At 44.6% G+C, this 21,786-nt stretch overlaps 1 protein-coding gene across 2 annotated transcripts in view; it reads right to left on the reverse strand.

Moving 5' to 3' along the window:
- The window catches only part of PGM5 (phosphoglucomutase 5), a 98,280-nt gene extending 80,338 nt beyond the window's left edge, over positions 1 to 17,942 (reverse strand). The window contains exon 1 of one of the 2 annotated variants that reach the window (XM_083576904.1): positions 17,531 to 17,942. In XM_083576904.1, the coding sequence (XP_083433030.1) occupies positions 17,531 to 17,791 (261 nt within the window). In that variant the 5' untranslated portion in view covers positions 17,792 to 17,942. Of the gene's footprint in view, positions 1 to 3,921; positions 4,137 to 17,530 lie in introns of those variants that run through there. The other variant, XM_083576905.1, reaches the window with a different exon arrangement.
- Positions 17,943 to 21,786: the final 3,844 nt, after the last annotated feature.

The following is a 21,786-nucleotide window of genomic DNA, read 5'->3' on the forward strand; positions in this document are numbered from 1 at the left end:
ATCAATGGTTCCTCTTCATCCTGGAGAAGAGTGACTAGTGGGGTGCCACAGGGTTCTGTCTTGGGCCCGGTCTTATTCAACATCTTTAGCAACGACTTGGATGATGGACTCAAGGGCATCCTGATCAAATCTGCAGATGACACCAAACTGGGAGGAGTGGCTAACACCCCAGAGGACAGGATCACACTTCAAAATGACCTTGACAGATTAGAGAACTGGGCCAAAACAAACAAGATGAATTTTAACAGGGAGAAATGTAAAGTATTGCACTTGGGCAAAAAAATGAGAGGCACAAATACAAGATGGGTGACACCTGGCTTGAGAGCAGTACATGTGAAAAGGATCTAAGAGTCTTGGTTGACCACAAACTTGACATGAGCCAACAGTGTGACGCGGCAGCTAAAAAAGCCAATGCAAGTCTGGGCTGCATCAATAGGCATATAGCATCTAGATCAAGGGAAGTAATAGTGCCACTGTATTCTGCTCTGGTCAGACCTCACCTGGAGTACTGTGTCCAGTTCTGGGCACCACAGTTCAAGAAGGACACTGACAAACTGGAACGTGTTCAGAGGAGGGCAACCAAAATGGTCAAAGGCCTGGAAACGATGCCTTATGAGGAATGGCTAAGGGAGCTGGGAATGTTTAGCCTGGAGAAGAGGAGGTTAAGCCATGTTCAAATATATAAAAGGATGTCACATAGAGGAGGGAGAAAGGTTGTTTTCTGCTGCTCCAGAGAAGCGGACATGGAGCCATGGATCCAAACTACAAGAAAGAAGATTCTACCTAAACATTAGGAAGAACTTCCTGACAGTAAGAGCTGTTCGACAGTGGAATTTGCTGCCAAGGTGTGTGGTGGAGTCTCCTTCTTTGGAGGTCTTTAAGCAGAGGCTTGACAACCATATGTCAGGAGTGCTCTGATGGTATTTCCTGCTTGGCAGGGGGTTGGACTCGATGGCCCTTGTGGTCTCTTCCAACTCTGTGATTCTATGATTCTAGGAGTCAACCCTACACAAATCCAAGTCCCCAAGACAGGTAGATGGTGTCTCATACACCTCCTTCCAACAACTCCTGCAGCTAAGCTTTCCTTTGGACCCTATCAGTGAGGCTGAGAGAGGGGTCTTGTTGTCTGGCCAGTCCAGGACCTCCATAACACTGCCCAGGCTTGCACTCCAGGGAGGTCACTTCAGTGCTGCTAATACAGCAAAAAGAACACGGGGGACAGCAGTCACAAGTTACTAGCCTCTGCAGCCACAGCAGGCACTGTGATTCTCCTGTGCTTTGACTTCATTCCATTGTCTTTTGAGACAAACAGATGCCAGCAACTCTGATTCAGTAAGGAAGATGTGCAAAAAGAGTTGATATGTATGAGGTTTGCATCCACATTTTAGCGCTTATCTGGGCCACCCAAAGCTACTAATTTTGCAGTAAGACTAGAACTGGCCAGAAATTTTGTGTCATCGAGTGGTCATCCAATCTCAAATAGTTTTTTTAAGAAGAAATGCTACTAAAATCAAACTATCGTTACAAAAATGTACCAGTAAATTATATTGCAACACTAATTTACATCCTTTCTTAATACAGCCATTTATTAGTTTATGTAGCGCTCTAAAGTACAGATATTCAGCTAAGAGCCTGACATTATTAAGAAAAATCTGCTGTCAGCTATCCTGGTCAATAACATAACAACACTAAAGTTAATGAGAAAGAACTTATCCCATGTGGTATGCACAAAAAACTGCGCAGCCAAACTCTGTATGGCTAGATTGGCAATCCAAGTGTCCTGGTTAGGCCCCATTAACTTTTCAACTTCAGTGGTACCTCGGGTTAAGTACTTAATTCGTTCCGGAGGTCCGTTCTGAACCTGAAACTGTTCTTAACATGAAGCACCACTTTAGCTAATGGGGCCTCCTGCTGCTGCTGCTGCCGCGCCGCCGGAGCACGATTTCTGTTCTCATCCTGAAGCAAAGTTCTTAAACTGAAGCACTATTTCTGGGTTAGCGGAGTGTGTAACCTGAAGCGTATGTAACCTGAAGCGTATGTAACCCGAGGTACCACTGTACATGGAAGTATACAGGTAGCAATGAATGGAAATCTGGGAGTCTCCATGAAGATGCAAGAATCTGAAACTGTATGCTTAGATCTTCAGTTGGCATGAGAGAGAACAGGCAGCAACTGCCTTTCACGGTGGCCTTTCAGCTTGATTAAAGAGATGACTGATTGCTGGGACCTGCAGCTTTCACCGCGTCAGATTTCTATGTTAAAAATAAAGGCCAGAGTACAGTGCACTTCAGAACACTTTGGCTTGGTAGGTTGCACTTGCCAAACATAGTGTGAATTGCGGCTGTTCAACCCATTCTTACAACAACAAAAAATTGGTGTTAAGCAGAAACCAACTAAGAAAGCTATAATTTCAAAGCTTTATTTACCCATTGTTTTTGCTTAATATAGAAATAACTTCAGAGTGCCTTGAACTATTCATTTATCTAAGGTTATGTGTAAACTCAGTGGAAGAGGATTAAAAAAGAAAGTCTTAAATGTAAACCATTTGTTGGGGGAGAGTACTGAAGGCAAAAAAGGGAGGCACGCTCAGCAACAGGTATAAGTCCCAGCAGCTACTAAGTTCTGGTTTGATGACAGAAAAGGTGGGGCCAGCCAGGCTAGAAGCAGTTGCCCTGTTTAAGAAGTCCAAGAACAGGGTAAGGAGTTCAGAATTGCATGGAGCAACTGAGTTGTTCCAATAGGTTGGTATGCACCCCCATATGCTTTTAAAGATGGGGCAAGGCACTGAATTTGGGCAGGATGTGTCTGTTTTATTATCACATTTTTGTGTTGCATTAGATTGTTATAAGGTGTACATTCTTTGTTTCTTCAGCTTGTAAACCGCCTTGAGTATTGTAAGATAGAAAGGCGGTATACAAATTAAAAGTGATGAGGAGGAGGAGGAGGAGGAGGATGTTCCTACAATGGGAGCATCACAAGGTCCTGGGTGAACAGGCTATGCCCTCCGATTCTGACTCTGCTTCCTCTGCTCCTAGGGGTTGCTGATGCTCACTCCCCCAGATCCCAGTGCTGCACTCCTTTCCCTGGGAGGAAAGAGGGGGAATGGGAGTCCTGCTTTTCCAACTGCAGGAGCTGAATACAGGCGGGGGCAGGAGAGAAGGACTGTCATCCTTCTCTGTTCCCCAGTCCCAGACTCTCCATGATATCCTTCTGTCCCCCATCCTCAGCAGTTTCAACCAGCCACTAGGGCTGGGAAATATATCAATATATCATCCAAAACTGGTTTTGAATCCACATTATGACCTGTTTTGACCTGGCAATACCTTGTCAGGTGAATCTGAATAGAATTTGAGGGAAATTTTAACAAAAGGGTTGGGGACTGACAGCTTCCCGGGGGGTGGCTCAGCTGAACTGAGACTTTTCTTGGCAGGAAGGGGAGAGTCACTGCTGCTGGGATTAAAATCTGTAGAGGGAAGGGGACTTCACATACCCAAGCTTGGAAAAGGGGAGGACAAGCAGCGCACCACCATCTCTTTGTTTTGCTCACTCGCCTTCTTTCCCAGCGCCACAATCCCTTCCCCTCGCACTGAGGGAGGGCACCCAATTTCCCAAGGAGGAAGGCAGCAGCAGCCTCAGCGGATGTGCATCTTCACCTCAGAGCTGCTCCCCCACCCCTGCCGCTGCCTCTCCTCCCTACCTGGACTGAAGATGGCAGCTTGACACCCCCCCTTCCACTCCCACCCTCTCAAATCACGTGGCTCCAGGTCAAACCACATCATGAGGGGCTGAGAGGAGACAACCAAGTGGGAAGCAAATGCACTAGGATGCTGCTGGCCAGGGAGGCATTCCTCCTCCTGCACCCTCAGAACTGCGGTAGGAAAATCCATGAAGCCAGTCAATGCTTCTCCCGATTCCTGTTACCCTTCTGTGTATATGTGCATGCGTTTGTCTGTGTCGCCCTGTGTTGAGAATCTGGATGTTGGGGTGCAGGTTCCCCCTCCAGCGCCTCACTCTTCTGCTTTCCATCTCCTCTCCACCCTGTCCACGAATCATCACAAGGTTTGGCAGCTTCTTCCTCTCCACCTCTCTCTGCCTAGATAACAGTTGACCCCATTCAGCTCTACATAGTTCACCCTTATTTCAGACATTGTGATATATCAAGATATTGTGGGATTTAAAGCTACAGTCAATTGCAACATTCCGACAGAGGACTAACGGCCTCCATGTTCTAACTGGTTGCTGTGACAACCAGTTTGTTGGTTGCTGGTAGTTTTGAAAGATAACTGCTCAGTTGCAGTCACCTCAGGACCAACTTTCCTCTGGTATAGTTTATTAGCATGTTATGTAACCTAAGCCTGCCTTCAGGTACAGCTCTGTAAACCTACATGAATCTGAGAGTAAACTAGTTTTATATTAACATGAATCAGATTTGTGTGTGCATTCTTTAAGAGAGATTCAAAGGGATTTTTATCCAGGAAGGCATCTTTATTAGTACAACTCAGATGAGTCAGTAACAAGCTGATCGCTGCATAAACTTATAATGGGGATTGTTTAACTCTGCTAAAGTAAACCTTCCCACCATGGGTTATGGGCCCAGATTTGCATAATTTTTTTTTACTTCCTGGTTATCCAGTGGGGATTAAGCAACCCCCTCCCTTCCCTCAGAGGCTACAGTTACCTAAGGCAGTGAAGATCTGTTTTATATTTTTGAGATGGCTAGTGTGATGGCTAGTTGATAGTGATCTAGGCCGAGGCCTGCCTGTGCTAAATGAACATAATTTTGTGAACTGGAAGCAACGCTTAATAGCACTCCTAGATACAAAAGGAGTCCTGGAAGCTATAAAAAGCCCCTGGCCTACAACCACAGATGAGGGTGATTTAATCAAGATATGAGCTTGGGAAGAAAAGAACAGTAAAGCCAGATTAATCATTTGAATGGGCTTCGCGATGAACACCTCTCAATGATAAATTTTGAAGATAGTACATCTCAAATTTTAAGTGATATAGAGCGCATGTTTGGAGACACCATGAAGAGCTCCTACAGAATGTTAATACATGAGTATTAGACTCAGAATGAATTCTAAAGATGAATTCACACAGCATATGAACAGTTTACTGAAATTATTCAAAAGATTCAGCTTACTCCTAAACCATTTGATGAGGAAATGAAGACATCATTTCTAGGACCAAGATTTGATGCATTTGTTAGTATAATGGACCACAAAGAAGGGTCCTGACCACTTATTTGAGGAAGGGTGCAGACGGAGAGCTGAGTCTCCAGAAAGAAATGTTAGGAGTAAAGACAGCAATTATGCATCTAGACAGTTTGCAAGGCCCAAAGACACACAGAAAATAGTGTTGTTGTTTAGTCGTTTAGTCGTGTCCGACTCTTCGTGACCCCATGGACCAGAGCACGCCAGGCACTTCTGTCTTCCACTGCCTCCCACAGTTTAGTCAGACTCATGTTTGTAGCTTCGAAGACACTATCCAACCATCTCGTCCTCTGTCGTCCCCTTCTCCTTGTGCCCTCAATCTTTCCCAACATCAGGGTCTTTTCCAGGGAGTCTTCTCTTCTCATGAGGTGGCCAAAGTATTGGAGCCTCAGCTTCACGATCTGTCCTTCCAGTGAGCACTCAGGGCTGATTTCCTTAAGAATGGATAGGTTTGATCTTCTTGCAGTCCATGGGACTCTTAAGAGTCTCCTCCAGCACCATAATTCAAAAGCATCAATTCTTCGACGATCAGCCTTCTTTATGGTCCAGCTCTCACTTCCATACATCACTACTGGGAAAACCATAGCTTTTACTATACGGACCTTTGTTGGCAAGGTGATGTCTCTACTTTTTAAGATGCTGTCTAGGTTGGTCATTGCTTTCCTCCCAAGAAGCAGGCGTCTCTTAATTTCGTGGCTGCTGTCACCATCTGCAGTGATCATGGAGCCCAAGAAAGTAAAATCTCTCACTGCCTCCATTTCTTCTCCTTCTATTTGCCAGGAGGTGATGGGCCCAGTGGCCATGATCTTCGTTTTTTTGATGTTGAGCTTCAGACCATATTTTGCGCTCTCCTCTTTTACCCTCAATAAAAGGTTCTTTAATTCCTCCTCACTTTCTGCCATCAAGGCTGTGTCATCTGCATATCTGAGGTTGTTGATATTTCTTCCAGCAATCTTAATTTCGGCTAGGGATTCATCCAGCCCAGCCTTTCGCATGATGAATTCTGCATATAAGTTAAATAACCAGGGAGACAATATACAGCCTTGTCGTACTCCTTTCCCAATTTTGAACCAATCAGTTGTTCCATATCCAGTTCTAACTGTAGCTTCTTGTCCCACATAGAGATTTCTCAGGAGACAGATGAGGTGATCAGGCACTCCCATTTCTTTAAGAACTTGCCATAGTTTGCTGTGGTCGACACAGTCAAAAGCTTTTGCACAGTCAATGAAGCAGAAGTAGATGTCTTTCTGGAACTCTCTAGCTTTCTCCATAATCCAGCACATGTTTGCAATTTGGTCTTTGGTTCCTCTGCCTCTTCTAAATCCAGCTTGCACTTCTGGGAGTTCTCAGTCCACATACTGCTTGAGCCTACCTTGTAGAATTTTAAGCATAACCTTGCTAGCGTGTGAAATGAGTGCAATTGTGCGGTAGTTGGAGCATTCTTTAGCACTGCCCTTCTTTGGGATTGGGATGTAGACTGATCTTCTCCAATCCTCTGGCCACTGCTGAGTTTTCCAAACTTGCTGGCATATTGAGTGTAGCACCTTAACAGCATCATCTTTTAAAATTTTAAATAGTTCAGCTGGAATACCATCACTTCCACTGGCCTTGTTATTTGCAGTGCTTTCTAAGGCCCATTTGACTTCACTCTCCAGGATGTCTGGCTCAAGGTCAGCAACCCCACCACCTGGGGTGTACGAGGCATCCATTTCTTTCTGGTATAATTCCTCTGTGTATTCTTGCCACCTCTTCTTGATGTCTTCTGCTTCTGTTAGGTCCTTACCACTTTTGTCCTTTATTATGGCAATCTTTGAACGAAATGTTCCTTTCATATCTCCAATTTTCTTGAACAGATCTCTGGTTCTTCCCATTCTGTTGTTTTCCTCTATTTCTTTGCATTGCTCGTTTAAGAAGGCCTTCTTATCTCTCCTTACTATTTTTTGGAAATCTGCATTCAATTTCCTGTATCTTTCTCTATCTCCCTCGCATTTTGCTTGCCTTCTCTCCCCCGCTATTTGTAAGGCCTCATTGGACAGCCACTTTGCTTTCTTGCATTTCCTTTTCATTGGGATGGTTTTCGTTGCTGCCTCCTGTATAATGTTGCGAGCCTCCATCCATAGTTCTTCAGGCACTCTGTCTAGCAAATCTAAATCCTTAAACCTGTTCCTCACTTCCACTGTGTATTCATAAGGGATTTGATTTAGATTGTATCTTACCGGCCCAGTGGTTTTTCCTACTTTCTTCAGTTTAAGCTTGAATTTTGCTATAAGAAGCTGATGATCTGAGCCACAGTCAGCTCCAGGTCTTGTTTTTGCTGACTGTATTGAGCTTCTCCATCTTTGGCTGCAGAGAATATAATCAATCTGATTTCGATGCTGCCCATCTGGTGATGTCCACGTGTAGAGTCGTCTCTTGTGTTGTTGGAAAAGCGTGTTTGTGATGACCAGCTTGTTCTCTTGACAGAACTCTATTAGCCTTTGCCCTGCTTCATTTTGCTCTCCAAGGCCAAACTTGCCCGTTGTTCCTTTTATCTCTTGATTCCCTACTTTAGCATTCCAATCCCCTATAATGAGAAGAACATCCTTCTTTGGTGTCGCTTCTATAAGGTGTTGTAAGTCTTCATAGAACTGGTCAATTTCAGTTTCTTCAGCACCAGTAGTTGGTGCATAAACTTGGCTTACTGTGATGTTAAAAGGTCTGCCTTGGATTCGTATCGAGATCATTCTATCATTTTTGAGATTGCATCCCAGTACTGCTTTCACCACTCTTTTGTTGACTATGAGGGCCACTCCATTTCTTTTCCGGGTTTCTTGCCCACAGTAGTAGATATGATGGTCATCCGAACTGAATTCGCCCATTCCTGTCCATTTTAGTTCACTGATGCCCAGGATGTCAATATTTATTCTTGCCATCTCATTTTTGACCACATCCAACTTACCCAGATTCATGGTTCTTACATTCCAGGTTCCTATGCAATATTTTTCTTTACAGCATTGGACTTTCCTTTCGCTTCCAGGCATATCCGCAACTGAACGTCCTTTCGGCTTTAGCCCAGCCGCTTCATCAGCTCTGGATCTACTTGTACTTGTCCTCCGCTCTTCCCCAGTAGCATGTTGGACGCCTTCCGACCTGAGGGGCTCATCTTCCAGCGTCATAACTTTTATATGCCTGTTGTCTTTGTCCATGGAGTTTTCTTGGCAGGGATACTGGAGTGGCTTGCCGGTTCCTCCTCCAGGTGGATCACGTTTGCTTACAGAAAATAGTAGTTTGCTTCAATTGCAAGAAGGAAGGCCACATTGCTAAGAACTGTAGAGTACCCAAAACAAACATACCCCTCCCTTTTCAGCCAAAAGGGGAAAAGAAGAGGGAACCTGAATGCACCTGGCTGCTACAGGAAAGGAATTTAGCTGTCCAGAATTGTAAAAATAAAAGCAGTAAGTGGATCCTGGATAATGGTGCCAGCTCACATGAGATAAATGATGCGGTAGGATCAGAAATTGAGATTGCAGATGGAAATATTGTCCAAGCAAGAGGGGCTGGTTCTGTGAATTTGAAATTTAATATAGACAATCAAATTTTACATACTACAGTGGAAAGAGTCCTGTATGCTCTACAGCTCAGCTGCAATCTGATTAGTGTGTCCAAAAAGGGTTTCCAGATAACATTTGGAAATGGACAATGCAAGGTTACAAAGAATGGTAAAGTGTTTGTTCAAGCTAAACTAATAAATGGTGTATATGAGGCTGATCTTTCAGAGAGATCCGCAAAGGTGGCCCATTCAAGCCAGAAGGATGAGGCAAACCTGCAGTTGTAGCATAGAAGGCTCGGACACAGAGACACCAACGTCATTCTAGACTTTAAAAGGTAAAGGGACCCCTGACCATTAGGTCCAGTCGTGACCAACTCTGGGGTTGCGGCGCTCATCTCGCTCTATAGGCCGAGGGAGCCGGCGTACAGCTTCCGGGTCATGTGGCCAGCATGACTAAGCCGCTTCTGGCGAACCAGAGCAGCGCACGGAAACGCTGTTTACCTTCCCGCCAGAGCGGTACCTATTTATCTTCTTGCACTTTGATGTGCTTTTGAACTGCTAGGTTGGCAGGAGCAGGGACTGAGCAACGGGAGCTCACCCTGTTGCGGGGATTCGAACCACTGACCTTCTGATTGGCAAGCCCTAGGCTCTGTATTTTAATCCACAGCGCCACCCGCGCCCCTTATTCTAGACTTACAGAAGGATAAACTTGCAAAAGGACTGCAGGTAACAGCTAGCAACACAATTCCAACATTGATACATAGGTTGTATTACTGAGAAAGCTGTAAAACCTTCATTTCCACGTTGCACAGAGCAGAGAAGCACTAAAGTGCTTGATATAGTCTACAGTAACTTATGTGGACAAATGAGTGTTCCCTTACTGGGGGGGGGGGACAGATACATACTGATTTTTCTTGATGATTTCTCCAATTATTGTGTAGTGTACTTCATCAAAGAAAAGAGTGACACACTGGAAATGTTCCAGAAATACATAGCCATGGTCAAAAGCAAGTTCAAGAGAGCTCCAGCTATGCTAATGACTGACAATGGAGGTGAGTACTGCTCACGTGAAATGCAGACTCTTGTGGCGAAGGAGGGAATTGAACATGTAACCACAATTGCCTACACACCACAACAGAATTCCATAGCTGAGAGAAAGTTTAGATCCATCGTGGAAATGACCAGAAGCATGTTAAAGGATGCATCCCTGTCACACAAGCTGTGGGCAGATGCAGTGAATACAGCAGTGTATCTCCAGAACAGATTGCCAACAAAGAGGGCGAAGTGCACACCTTTCGAACTTTGGCATGGGAGAGTTCCCAATCTGTTGCACATATGTGTGTTTGAGAGTCTGTTACTACCATGTCCCCAAAGAACACAGACACAAGCTTGACTCCAGAGCGCAAGCAGGTATCCTTGTGGGGTACACCTCTGGAGGCAAGGGATACAGAATTATGGACTTACAAACTGGTAAGACAAATGTGCACCATGCAGTATATTTTCATGAACACAGCAAAGCTGATACTAAAACTAGTGTTCTGGATTTTTCTGAGGACTCAGAAAAGATTAAAGAACTTGTGTACTTTCCTTCTATATCCCGGCAAAGTCCTGAGCTGCCTTCCAGTGTCATAGCCCCTCCTAAAGGCAACACACTAGAAGAAACAGAGGACCAGATTCCTGGCGGAACCAGAGATGAAGAGGAAGATTCAGATGGACATATGTCAATGTTGGAGGGGGATGAGGAAGCTGATGCGGTCACAGTATCAGAGGTCAGACACTCATCGAGAACCAACAAAGGTGTCCCACCAATAAGACTGTCCTACTTCGCAGGGTCGCCGATTCCACAGGAACCTTCCACATGGGAAGAGATAGAGGAGATGCCAGCTGCACAAGCCAGTCTCTGGAAGAAGGCCGCACAGGAGGAGATGGATGCACTGCATCAGAACAAGACTTGGACTCTTACTGAGCAAGAAGGCCATTAGTGGTAAATGGGTATTCAAGGTTAAGAAGGGGGCAGAAGGAGAAGTGCAATGCTACAAAGCCAGTCTTGTAGTACAAGGATTTTCACAGCAATATAGTGAAGACTATGATGAGGTTTTTGCACCTACCGTGAGATACAGCAGCGTGAGGATGCTTCTGAGTATTGCAGCCTCCAAGCAAATGCAGGTGAAACACATTGCTACTGCTTTTCTCCACGGTCAGATTTCGGAAGACATTTATATGCGTCAACCCAAAGGTTTTGTAAAACCACATCAGGCACATTTCGTGTGTAAGCTGCAAAAGGGACTTTATGGACTCAAACAGGCTGCTCGAGCCTGGAACCAAAAATTGCATAGAATGCTGACACAGCTTGGTTACAAGGAAGGCCATGCTGACAAGTGCTTGTACAGTAAGTCAAGTAATGGACAATTCTCATATGTTTTAACATTTATTGATGACTTGATTATTGCTACAGCAAATGAAAGAGACTATGCACAAATTGTAAATTATCTTAGCAAAAAAGTGGAGGTCAAGGAACTGGGAGAAGTTCAGTACTACATCGAGATTCAAGTTGAAAGAGAAGAAGACAGCTCATTTCTTCTCAACCAAAGGCAAAAGATCCATGAACTCATTGAAAGCATGCAGAGGCAAGACACAAACACAGTTGCTACACCCATGGCCACCGACTTCTTAAAGAATCAGCAGAATTCAAACCCGTTGCCAGACAACAATGAGTATCAGTCAATGAGTGGTAAACTTTTGCATTTAGTTACCTGACATAGCCAATACTGTGGGGATACTTAATAGAAAAGTAAATGCTCCCACTGAGTATGATTGGGCAGGAGTTAAAAGGGTGGTGCAGTATCTAAAGGGTACTATATATTCTAAGTTAAGGTTACCAGCTGTCAGCAATCCTAGTTTGATTGGGTATACTGATGCAGATTGGGCTGGCGACAATGCTTATAAATCCGCAGGTGGATATATGTTTATGTTCAGGGATGGACTTGTTTCATGGGGTAGTTATAAACAGAACTGTGTAGCATTATCTTCCACAGAAGCAGAGAATGTTGCAGCTACAGAAGCATGCAGAGAGGTTGCCTGGCTGGATCAACTCATTAAGGACTTTGGGTTGGTGAGCAAGGTACCTGTTAAGCTGCTAGAGGATAATCAAAGTTGCATGAAGCTATCTCTGAGTGAGAAGTTCCACGCAAGAACAAAGCATATTGGTGTGAAGTACCACTACATTCATGAAATTTTTCAGAGTGGACTTGTGGAACTATTTTATTGCAGCACCAAAGAGATGACTGCTGACATCCTGACAAAGCCCCTGCCAAAAGAAACTTTCCAGAATCTACATGTAAAGCTGGGACTCTGGTTGGTTGATTAAAGTACCTCGGGTTAAGAACTTAATTCGTTCTGGAGGCCTGTTCTTAACCTGAAACTGTTCTTAACCTAAAGCACCACTTTAGCTAATGGGGCCTCCTGCTGCCACTGCGCCGCTGCTGCACGATTTCTGTTCTTATCCTGAAGCAAGATTCTTAACCCGAGGTAATATTTCTGGGTTAGCGGAGTCTGTAACCTGAAGTGTATGTAACCTGAAGTATATGTAATCCGAGGTACCACTGCCGGGCTCGCAAGGCTTGCGGATAGCTTCCTGAAGCCTGGAGAGCGAGAGGGGTCGGTGCGCACCGACCCCTCTCGCTCTCCAGGCTTCAGCGGAAGCCTGCATTCGCCCCATAGGGCGCACACACATTTCCCCTTCATTTTTGGAGGGGAAAAAGTGCGTCCTATAGGGCGAAAAATACGGTACATACATACACTCAGCCTCAAACCTCATTCACAGCATTTCAGCCAAACAACCTGACAGGATTGCTGTAAAGATACAAATGATGAGACTGATGAAAGAAACATGTTTGTGGTCAACAGTTCCTTGGGAAAGTTTAGGATTCTTATTTTTTACTATCTGAAAAGAAGGAGGGAAGATAAGAGGAAGCATAGGTGATCAATAAATGGAAGAACATCAAAGTTAGGTTAAGCAGAGAAGCCATCTTTCTGTTCCTTCCTCCCTTTTTGTTTTGGGGTGTTGCTCAAACACAAATCAAAGGATGATCCCTTTGACTTCAGCACTCAGGAAAAAAAGACCTAGGGCTCATTCATATGATTGTTTAATGTGGATAGTAAAGTTCTTGTAATTCTCCATTGTCGTTATGTCATTCCCCTCTAAATCACGGCCTTAACAGAATCATAGAATCTAAGAATTGGAAGGGGCCACAAGGGCCATGGAGCCAACCCCCCGCAGTGCAGGAATCACTTGCCCAACATGGGACTTGGACCCACGACCCTGAAATTAAGAGTCTCATGCGCTACCAACTGAGCTCTCCCAGTTTTTAATGTGCTAATAACTACTTTTTATTCTTTTTAGAGATAGATGAACTCCCCCAGCCCAAATCAAACTGAACTGCTTGGACTGCTGTCCAAGTTATTTTTGCAGAAGTCAGGAAAAGCTTGCTTTATTTCCCAAAACAATTTAAGTTCAGAAGTTTCCTGTCCCCTCTTTCTCACCTAGCCCCCCCCATATCTCCCCTGTTGGCACTCAATCCACAGTAAAAGAAGGAAGGAAGATCTACACCCTCTCCTTCCTTTCTGGCATGCTGCGGGGGAGAGACAGTCCCAAGGGTCCTTGAGAAACATTTCTTCTCCCAGTTAATGGCAGCAGCCGCCTTCCCCGGCTGATCTAGCAGCTGGCCAGAAAGGGAAGGGAGAGATCCAATTTCCTACCTTCCTTCTTGCAGCTGGAGGGGCATTACCATTGGTTTTACTGCCATCATCATTCCGCTGTACTGCCTGATAAGAGGAATTTAAAGGCAGAGGAGGGGCTTGGGGGGATTGGAGTGGATATGTTTGTAAACTGGGAACTAGTTCCAAGCCCAAACTCAGAAAACTTTCAGGCATCTCTGTGTGTTTTTGTGTGTGTCTTTTTTGAAGAACCTACATATGATTTTTTAAAAAAATAAAAGTATACTATGAATTGTTTTGGAGTAGTTTTTTATCCTTTTATGACCTGTTTTCTGTCCCTAAAGCTGCTTTTGAAATCAAGCCACTTGCCTCTAGATTATTATAGTATTGTCTTCATTCTGCCAAATTCTCCACTAAAAGGGTGGAGAAAATATAAGTATTTTTTTTTTTTTTTTTTTGCAGATTGCCAAAAGCTTTCCCTTAGCTTTTTCAATTGTTGCTCATACACACATAGTTCTTGTGGTACAAACATGGTATATTAAAAAACTTTTAAAGGCATAAAACAACAAAGGCACAGAGAATGGCTACCATTCACATCAAAAACTGTTTCTCAATTGTCCCACAACATAAGCAACATTCCATATAACACCCAACAGTGCAAAAGTGCAGGTGAGTTATCTTTTAATAAGAGAATACAAACAGCAAAATCGTGGCCAATGTGCCTATGATGCGCTTCTAAGCAACAGTAAAAAAGCAAAGTATCTGGAGAAGCAAGGGCAAAGAGGATCCACTGAAAGTGCCTAGGCACCATCAAGCTGTGAAACCTGCATGATCTGGTTCCTGTTTCTCTCTTTGGCCTAAAACAAATGGGCCGTGACTGACTACAAAGGCTACTTCTGTTGCTGTAGAGCAGGGCACACCAACCTTTTTGAACCAGTAGGCATATTTTGAATTTTGAGAGTACTGTGGGCACCAGTCATAAAATGGCTGCCATGGGGAATGGCAAAACATAAATGGCTGCTCTGGGGGCCTGGCACAGTACAAAATCAAATAGAGTACATTCACTGCCGCTTTCCCATGCACCGCACTCAACTGCATGCTTAGCATTATGTCTTGATTGTTCTGTTTCTTCCTCCATGATCAGCTCAGCAGTGGGACTCAGCTGCATGCCATTTTCCCTGCTATTGAGCCGCAAACTCTGATCATGGAGAGAGATTGTGGGAAGGGGAGATTTAAGCCCTTGCCCTACTCAGCGCATTGGAGGTTATAACTCAGCAGAAGAGGAAAAGAGGGCTGAGGAGGAGGAGTGGGGCCTTAGGAGAGGCCAGTGGGATCAAGGATCCCCCACCCTCGGTCTACACACTGACAGGCAGAGGCTCTCCAGGATTTCAGATGGAAGCATTTCCCAGCCCTATCTGAGACTGAACCTGCAATGTGCTTCACCACTGAGCTTTCTGCTTTCCCCTGTGTTCTAGTTACAAACATATGCTGGTTATGGGCAAAATAGTTTAGAAAAAATGCTGAAATAAATCAGAGATGGAATGATTGTCAAGTTAAGGCACTATAAGGTTAATAAGATGGTAACTTCCAAATGTGAGGTACTGGTATCCAGTATTATTACAGATCTGAAAACCACAAAATTTGATCCATTTGCAGTGCAGTTTTACTACCATGCAAAGCTATGGAGGTCCTTGTAGGCTCTGCAGAGATTCTGTTCCCAACGACGCCTTGGTAAACTTGCATCTAGTGCTCAGAAGTTGAATGGCAAAGAAAACATCAAAGGTCTGATATTGTAAAGAACAAGGAAAGTTTATGTAACAGAAGGGGCAGGGGCAGAGAAACAAATAATCTGTTGGGTCCAGGTTCAATGGTATCAAAAGCTGCAGAAAGATGGAGTAGAAGAAGCAAGGTTGCACCTCCTTGCCCCTCTCTTGATGGTCACCCATCAGAGTAGCCAGTGCCATTTTGGTCCAGAAAACCTGAACCTGGACTGAAACGGGTCTAGACCATGGGTTGGCAAACTAAGGCCCAGGGGCCGGATCCGGCCCAATCACCTTCTAAATCCAGCCCGCGGATGGGCTGGGAATCAGCGTGTTTTTACATGAGTAGAATGTGTCCTTTTATTTAAAATGCATCTCTGGGTTATTTGTGGGGCATACGAATTCGTTCATTCCCCCCCCCCAAATATAGTCCAGCCCCCCACAACGTCTGAGGGATGGTGGACTGGCCCCCTGCTGAAAAAGTTTACTGACCCCTGGTCTAGACAATGAGTTACATCCAATAATGCCAGCAGCTGCTCTGCCACAAGCCTCTCAATCACCTTCTTGAAAAAAGGTTGATAACTATTGCAGATGAGTGGGTCCAATGCTGGGTTTCTTTAGATGTGGTAACACCACTGCCTCTCTCAAAGCAGTGGGCAGCACTTCATTGCATCATGATGCGTTCACCACACCCTGGATCCATCCCCTGCCAGCAAGATTTTATTAATCATAAGGGACAGGACAAGAGAATCTATGATTCTGTATGGTCTGATGTATTGCTGCAAACACCCTGACAATATCCTCAGGTCACATCAACTGAAATTGATCCCACAAAACCTTTCTAGACACAGCATTGGACACCTGACATATTTCTGCACCAATTATGGCATCAAGAACAACTTAACCATTGAAGCGCCTCAAAAACTCTTCACAGTGGGTCTCCAAATGGTCCATGGAAACTCTCTCCGGGGCCAGTAACCTTCCTTCCTTCACTTATCCTACCTTTTGATGCCCACTGTGCCCTTTTTGCTCTTTGTCCTCTGCAAAAGAGCACCTCCCTATACTAACTTCAGCTTAGGTCTACTGAGCCTAGAAAGTCCAACTATAACTTATAAACCAAACTTATAAACCAAAACACAGGACCCAGTGTCTGGTTTGGTCAATGTTATGTGTGCTGTTAGAAAGTCTGGGCTACTTTCTAATAGAAGCACAGATGAAAGGGAATTTTTGAAAGTGAACAACCAGCTCACAAAGCTGAAGTCATTGGAAAAGTGGAGACTTTGGCATAGAAGCGACATGAGGTAATCAACCATCCAAAATAACATCCAGGCAAAGGGGTAAATTTTAATACTTTTTAATGCTTTTGTGAGTACCAGAGTGCCTAGAGCCATCTCCAACTGTAGGAATGTTACATTCTCTCACAGGAACACATCAACATCAAGCTCTATTTTTGTTAACTGCACAGGCATTGTAAAGCTCCTGAGCTAGCTTGTGCCAAACAAAAACCATGCAACACATGGTCATAACAAAACAAAACAAAAAACCAGAAGGCCCAGAGCTCTTTAGATGATATTCTCTTAAGTTTCCCACTCCGAAAATGTTACCACCAAATCCCAGTGGCAAATGTATATGCTATTAAATATATATATTTAAATATTTCTCTCTAGCATAAAAAGCAGCCAAACTACAGCAATCTAAGTTAAACATATCAGACACCATCTGAGTGGAACAAACCAGAGCTATATTCACCTTCTTACAGTAACACTGTTCTCTGGAAGCAGGCACAGGGTCAGAGAGACTTGACTGCCTCAAACACAAATATGCTATTCCAAAAGACGATGAGTTGAGACAAAATCTAAAGTCGGGCATTAATAAATGAGGATACATCTCCTCCTGGGATACTGAACCTTTCTGTGCCTCTTAAATGTCGAAAATGCTGAGAATCTTTTGTAAAAGCACTCCACACATTTGCAAATCCCACGTCTGTCCACCTGCCTCTTACTCCTAAACAGACTCAAGGGCATAGATGGGGAGGTGCCATTAGACATCGGAGAAGGCAGGCAAATTGGGGGAACCTGCAACCGCTCCCTGGGGAGAAAGTCTCTGCCTAGGCAGACCGCCGCAGAGTTCGCTCCCCGTACGCGACGGCGAGCGGGGAGAGCAAGTGTGGGGCACGTCGGCGAGGAAGCCAGCGCGCCCCGCCCAAAGAGCCCCTCGCTTCCGAGCGACTCACTCCGGACAGGCTCCCTTCCTTTTCTGACGGTGCCGCCCATTGACTCCAGACCCCGCGCCGAGGCTGCCGCCGCCCTTACCCCGTTGGCTGCCGCCATCTGCACCACCAGCTCGACGGCCGTCCGGCTGAAGTACCTGCCGTCGCTGCCCACCACCATGGTGCACCCCTGGCGGTCGCGGAGGTCGACGGACGACAGCACGCTCTGCACGAAGTTGGGCAGGTAGTTGCGCTGACTCTCGAAGACGGCCGTGGGTCTCCGCAGGCCGCCGCCGCCCGTCGGCTTCTGGTCCTCGAAGGGCGCCGTGGGCACCGTCAGCACCGGGATGGGGCTGCCCTCCATGGCGCCCTCGGCCGCAGCCCGGCCTGGCGCCTCACATGCGAAGCGCCGCCGGCACAGCCCTCCTCGCCCGCTGCGGGCGGCGCGGGAAAGAGGCGCTTCGGGAGACGCCGCTCCGCCGGGCGCCCAGCGAAGCAACTGGCCGCTTCGGAACAAGGGCGCCGGAGGGGCAGCAGCAGCCTCGGCCAATCAGAAGGCGGAAAGAGAGGGAACTGGAGGCGGCGTGAAGCCCGTTGGTTGGCGGGGATCCCGCCCTGTCAGTGAATTGCGACAAAAGAGCTCCAGGCTAGAAGCCCAGCCTTCGAAGCCTTCACTCACACGACCTCCACTTTTATTTATATCGCTTGGGTCAAAGGATGTATTGTCAAGTTCCTTTTTAAAAAAATATTTTATTTTTATTTTTAAAACAATATTCTTATACATCCACATCATTTTTAATTTATACACTTCTGGGATTACTTAAATCCCTCGGACCTCCCCCCACCCCCACCCCTGGTTTCCAATTTCCCCCTATTTCTATCACATCTAATTACGTTTTTCTAATCCATTTTATCGCCTTTTTTTACCTTAAATCATATTACATTATAAATGTTATAACAATCCTGCTAACGTTTTCAAGTATCTACAATGGTCTTTAAGATATTCTATAATTTTTTCAACTCTTGACTAATTTTTTATCATCTTCCCGGTCATCTTTGCCATTTTGACGCAGTCCATCATCTTGGTTATCCACTCTTCTTTGGTTGGGGCTTTCTCTTCCTCCCACTTCTGGGTGAGTAGCATTCTTGTGGCTGTTGTTGCATACATAAATAAATAAATAGTCTTTTTAAATATTTTGGTATTTCGTCTCCTGTTAACCCTAGAAAAAAAGGCTTCTGGTTTTTTGATAAAATTTATCTTAAACATTTTTTTCAATTCATTATATATCATTTCCCAGAAGTCTTTTACTGTTTTACATGTCCAGCACATGTGGTAGAAAGTACCTTCTTTATGTTTACACTTCCAGCATGTTGGAAGTGTTTTTATACATTTTTGCTAGTCTTACTGGAGTCAAATACCAACGATACATCATTTTCATATAGTTTTCTTTCAGTGTACAACAAGCCGTAAATTTTACGGCCTCTTTCCACAACTTCTCCCATAAGCTAAATTGTATATTATTACCACATCTTTTGCCCAGTGTATCATTACAGCTTTAACTTCTTCATCCTTAGTGTTCCATTCTAACAGTAGCTTATACATTTTTGATAATAACTTCTCATTGTTCTCCAATAGTTCTTTTTCAAACCTTGAGAATTCTTTCCCAAAGCCCACTCCTTTGTCACTCCTAAATATGTCACTTAATTGGTGATATTGTAGCCAATCTGTTAATAAGTACCTTATATCATCATTTTTTTCAATTTCAATTGATCTTCCACTTCAGTTAACAGCTATTTGTAGGTTGCCCATTGCCCTTTCATGTTAATTTCTTTAACGGGTATCGCTTCTAATGGGGAAAGTCACCATGGTGTTTTATTCTCTAATAAAATTTTATACCTTTCCCATACTAGATAAATTGATTTCCTTATAATGTGGTTCAGGAATCCTTTGTGTTCCTTCGTTTTCCTATACTATAAATATGCATGCCAACCAAATCTATTATCATCATGCCCTTCCAAGTCTAATACATCCATATTTTTAAATCATCCATTCCCATAGCCAGCAGAGACAGGACACTTCATAATATAATTTCAAGTCTGGTAGAGAGAATCCGCCACTTTCATTAGCATCTGTTAGTTGTTGTTGTTTAGTCGTTTTGTCGTGTCCAACTCTTCCGACACACTGAGAGCCAGTGTGGTGTAGTGGTTAAGAGCGGTAGTCTCATAATCTGGGGAACCGGGTTCGCGTCTCCGCTCCTCTACATGCAACTGCTGGGTGACCTTGGGCCAGTCACACTTCTTTGAAGTCTCTCAGCCCCACTCACCTCACAGAGTGTTTGTTGTGGGGGAGGAAGGGAAAGGAGAATGTTAGCCGCTTTGAGACTCCTGAAGGGGAGTGAAAGGCGGGATATCAAATCCAAACTCTTCTCCTCCTCCTCCTCCTCCTCCTCCTCCTCCTTCTTCTTCTTCTTCTTCTTCTTCTTCTTCTTCTTCTTCTTCTTCTTCTTCGTGACCCCATGGACCAGAGCACGCCAGGCACTCCTGTCTTCCACTGGCTCCTGCAGTTTGGTCAAACTCACGCTGGTAGCTTCGAGAACACTGTCCAACCATCTCGTCCTCTGTCGTCCCCTTCTCCTTGTGCCCTCAATCTTTCCCAACATCAGGGTCTTTTCCAGGGAGTCTTCTCTCCTCATGAGGTGGCCAAAGTATTGGAGCCTCAGCTTCAGGATCTTTCCTTCCAGTGAGCACTCAGGGCTGATTTCCTTAAGAATGGATAGGTTTGATCTTCTTGCAGTCCATGGGACTCTCAAGAGTCTCCTCCAGCACCAGAATTCAAAAGCATCAATTCTTCGGTGATCAGCCTTCTTGATGGTCCAGCTCTCACTTCCATACATCACTACTGGGAAAACCATAGCTTTAACTATACAGACCTTTGTTGGCAAGGTGATATCTCTGCTTTTTAAGATGCTGTCTAGGTTTGTCTTTGCTTTTCTCCCAAGAAGCAGGCATCTAGTAGTTTATATTTAATTCTGGGCGCCTCAAGTACCCGTAATTCCCGAAAATTCTGGCTGTTGGTTAACAGAAAATCTAAAAGATACCCCTTAACAGTTATTCCGGCCCCAGTTTGGGAATCCTTTCTAAGGAACTATTTTGCCGTACCAGACCTTAATATTAATACAATCGATAGATTTGATGAGCAGCTCCCTCTTTGGCCACCCACTGACCCGGAAGAAATCCACGGACTCATTTCTAATCTTAAAATCGGAAAAGCCCCCGGTCCTGACCTAGTCCCGGCGGAAGCTATAAAACTTCATGCAGACTGGTGGGCGAAAATCCTGGCCGCTACGTTTGATGCCGTAAATAACAGTGGGAAGGTACCAAGAATATGGAAGGAGGCGATTATTGTTCCAATTCATAAAAAGGGCTCGACAGATGATCCTGGAAATTACAGGAATATCAGTTTATTGTCATTAATTGGGAAAATATATGCACGGTTCTTGTTAACTAAGCTTACTAAGTGGGCCGAAGAGAACAACCTGATTGGGCCAGAACAGGCTGGTTTTAGACCGAATCAGTCAGCGGTTGATCATGTCTTAGTTTTATACCACCTTACCCGGAAATATTCCTCCCCAAATAGAGGCCAACTTTGTGCGGCCTTTATTGATTTAAAGGCCGCTTTTGACAGCATCCCCAGAGGATTACTTTGGGGAAAATTAGCCCGATGGGGAATAGACAAAAGACTTTTGTGGCTAATAACTAAATTGCACGACGGATCGGCCGCCAGGGTGAGAATCACTCCGGCCGGCGACCTCTCAAATTCAGTAACTATCAATAGAGGTGTTCGTCAAGGATGTATCCTTGCTCCGACCCTTTTTATTCTATTTATAAGTGATATGAGGGTGCCTCTGATAGATTCTCAAGAAACGATCCACGCCCCCCGTCTTGCCCAATATCGTTGCCCCCTTCTACTCTACGCAGACGACGCAGTGATCCTTTCCTTCTCAAGAGTCGGCCTTAGGAGGGCATTAAAAATTTTCAATGTTTACTGCAAATCAAATTTTCTTACAATTAACCATGTTAAGTCCAAAGTCCTAATTTTCTCCAAGAGTCGAAAAACCTATAATTGGAGAATAGACGGAAAAGCTATTGACCAAGTCTTTAAATTTCAATACTTGGGAGTCCTTCTCCAACACAACATGGGCTGGAAGGTCCATCTTGCATATGTATTAAACAGAGCTAAAGCCCTTTCCTTTGCGCTACTGCGTTTTTTCTTTTCAGATGGGGCTTTCCATATTCCATCAATGTTAAAAGTTTTCAAGGCAAAGGTGATTGCAACAATAGCATATGCAATCCCAATAT

The sequence above is a fragment of the Podarcis filfolensis genome, assembly GCF_964270895.1.
Source record: "Podarcis filfolensis genome assembly, chromosome: 11".
Taxonomy (NCBI): Eukaryota; Metazoa; Chordata; class Lepidosauria; order Squamata; family Lacertidae; genus Podarcis; species Podarcis filfolensis.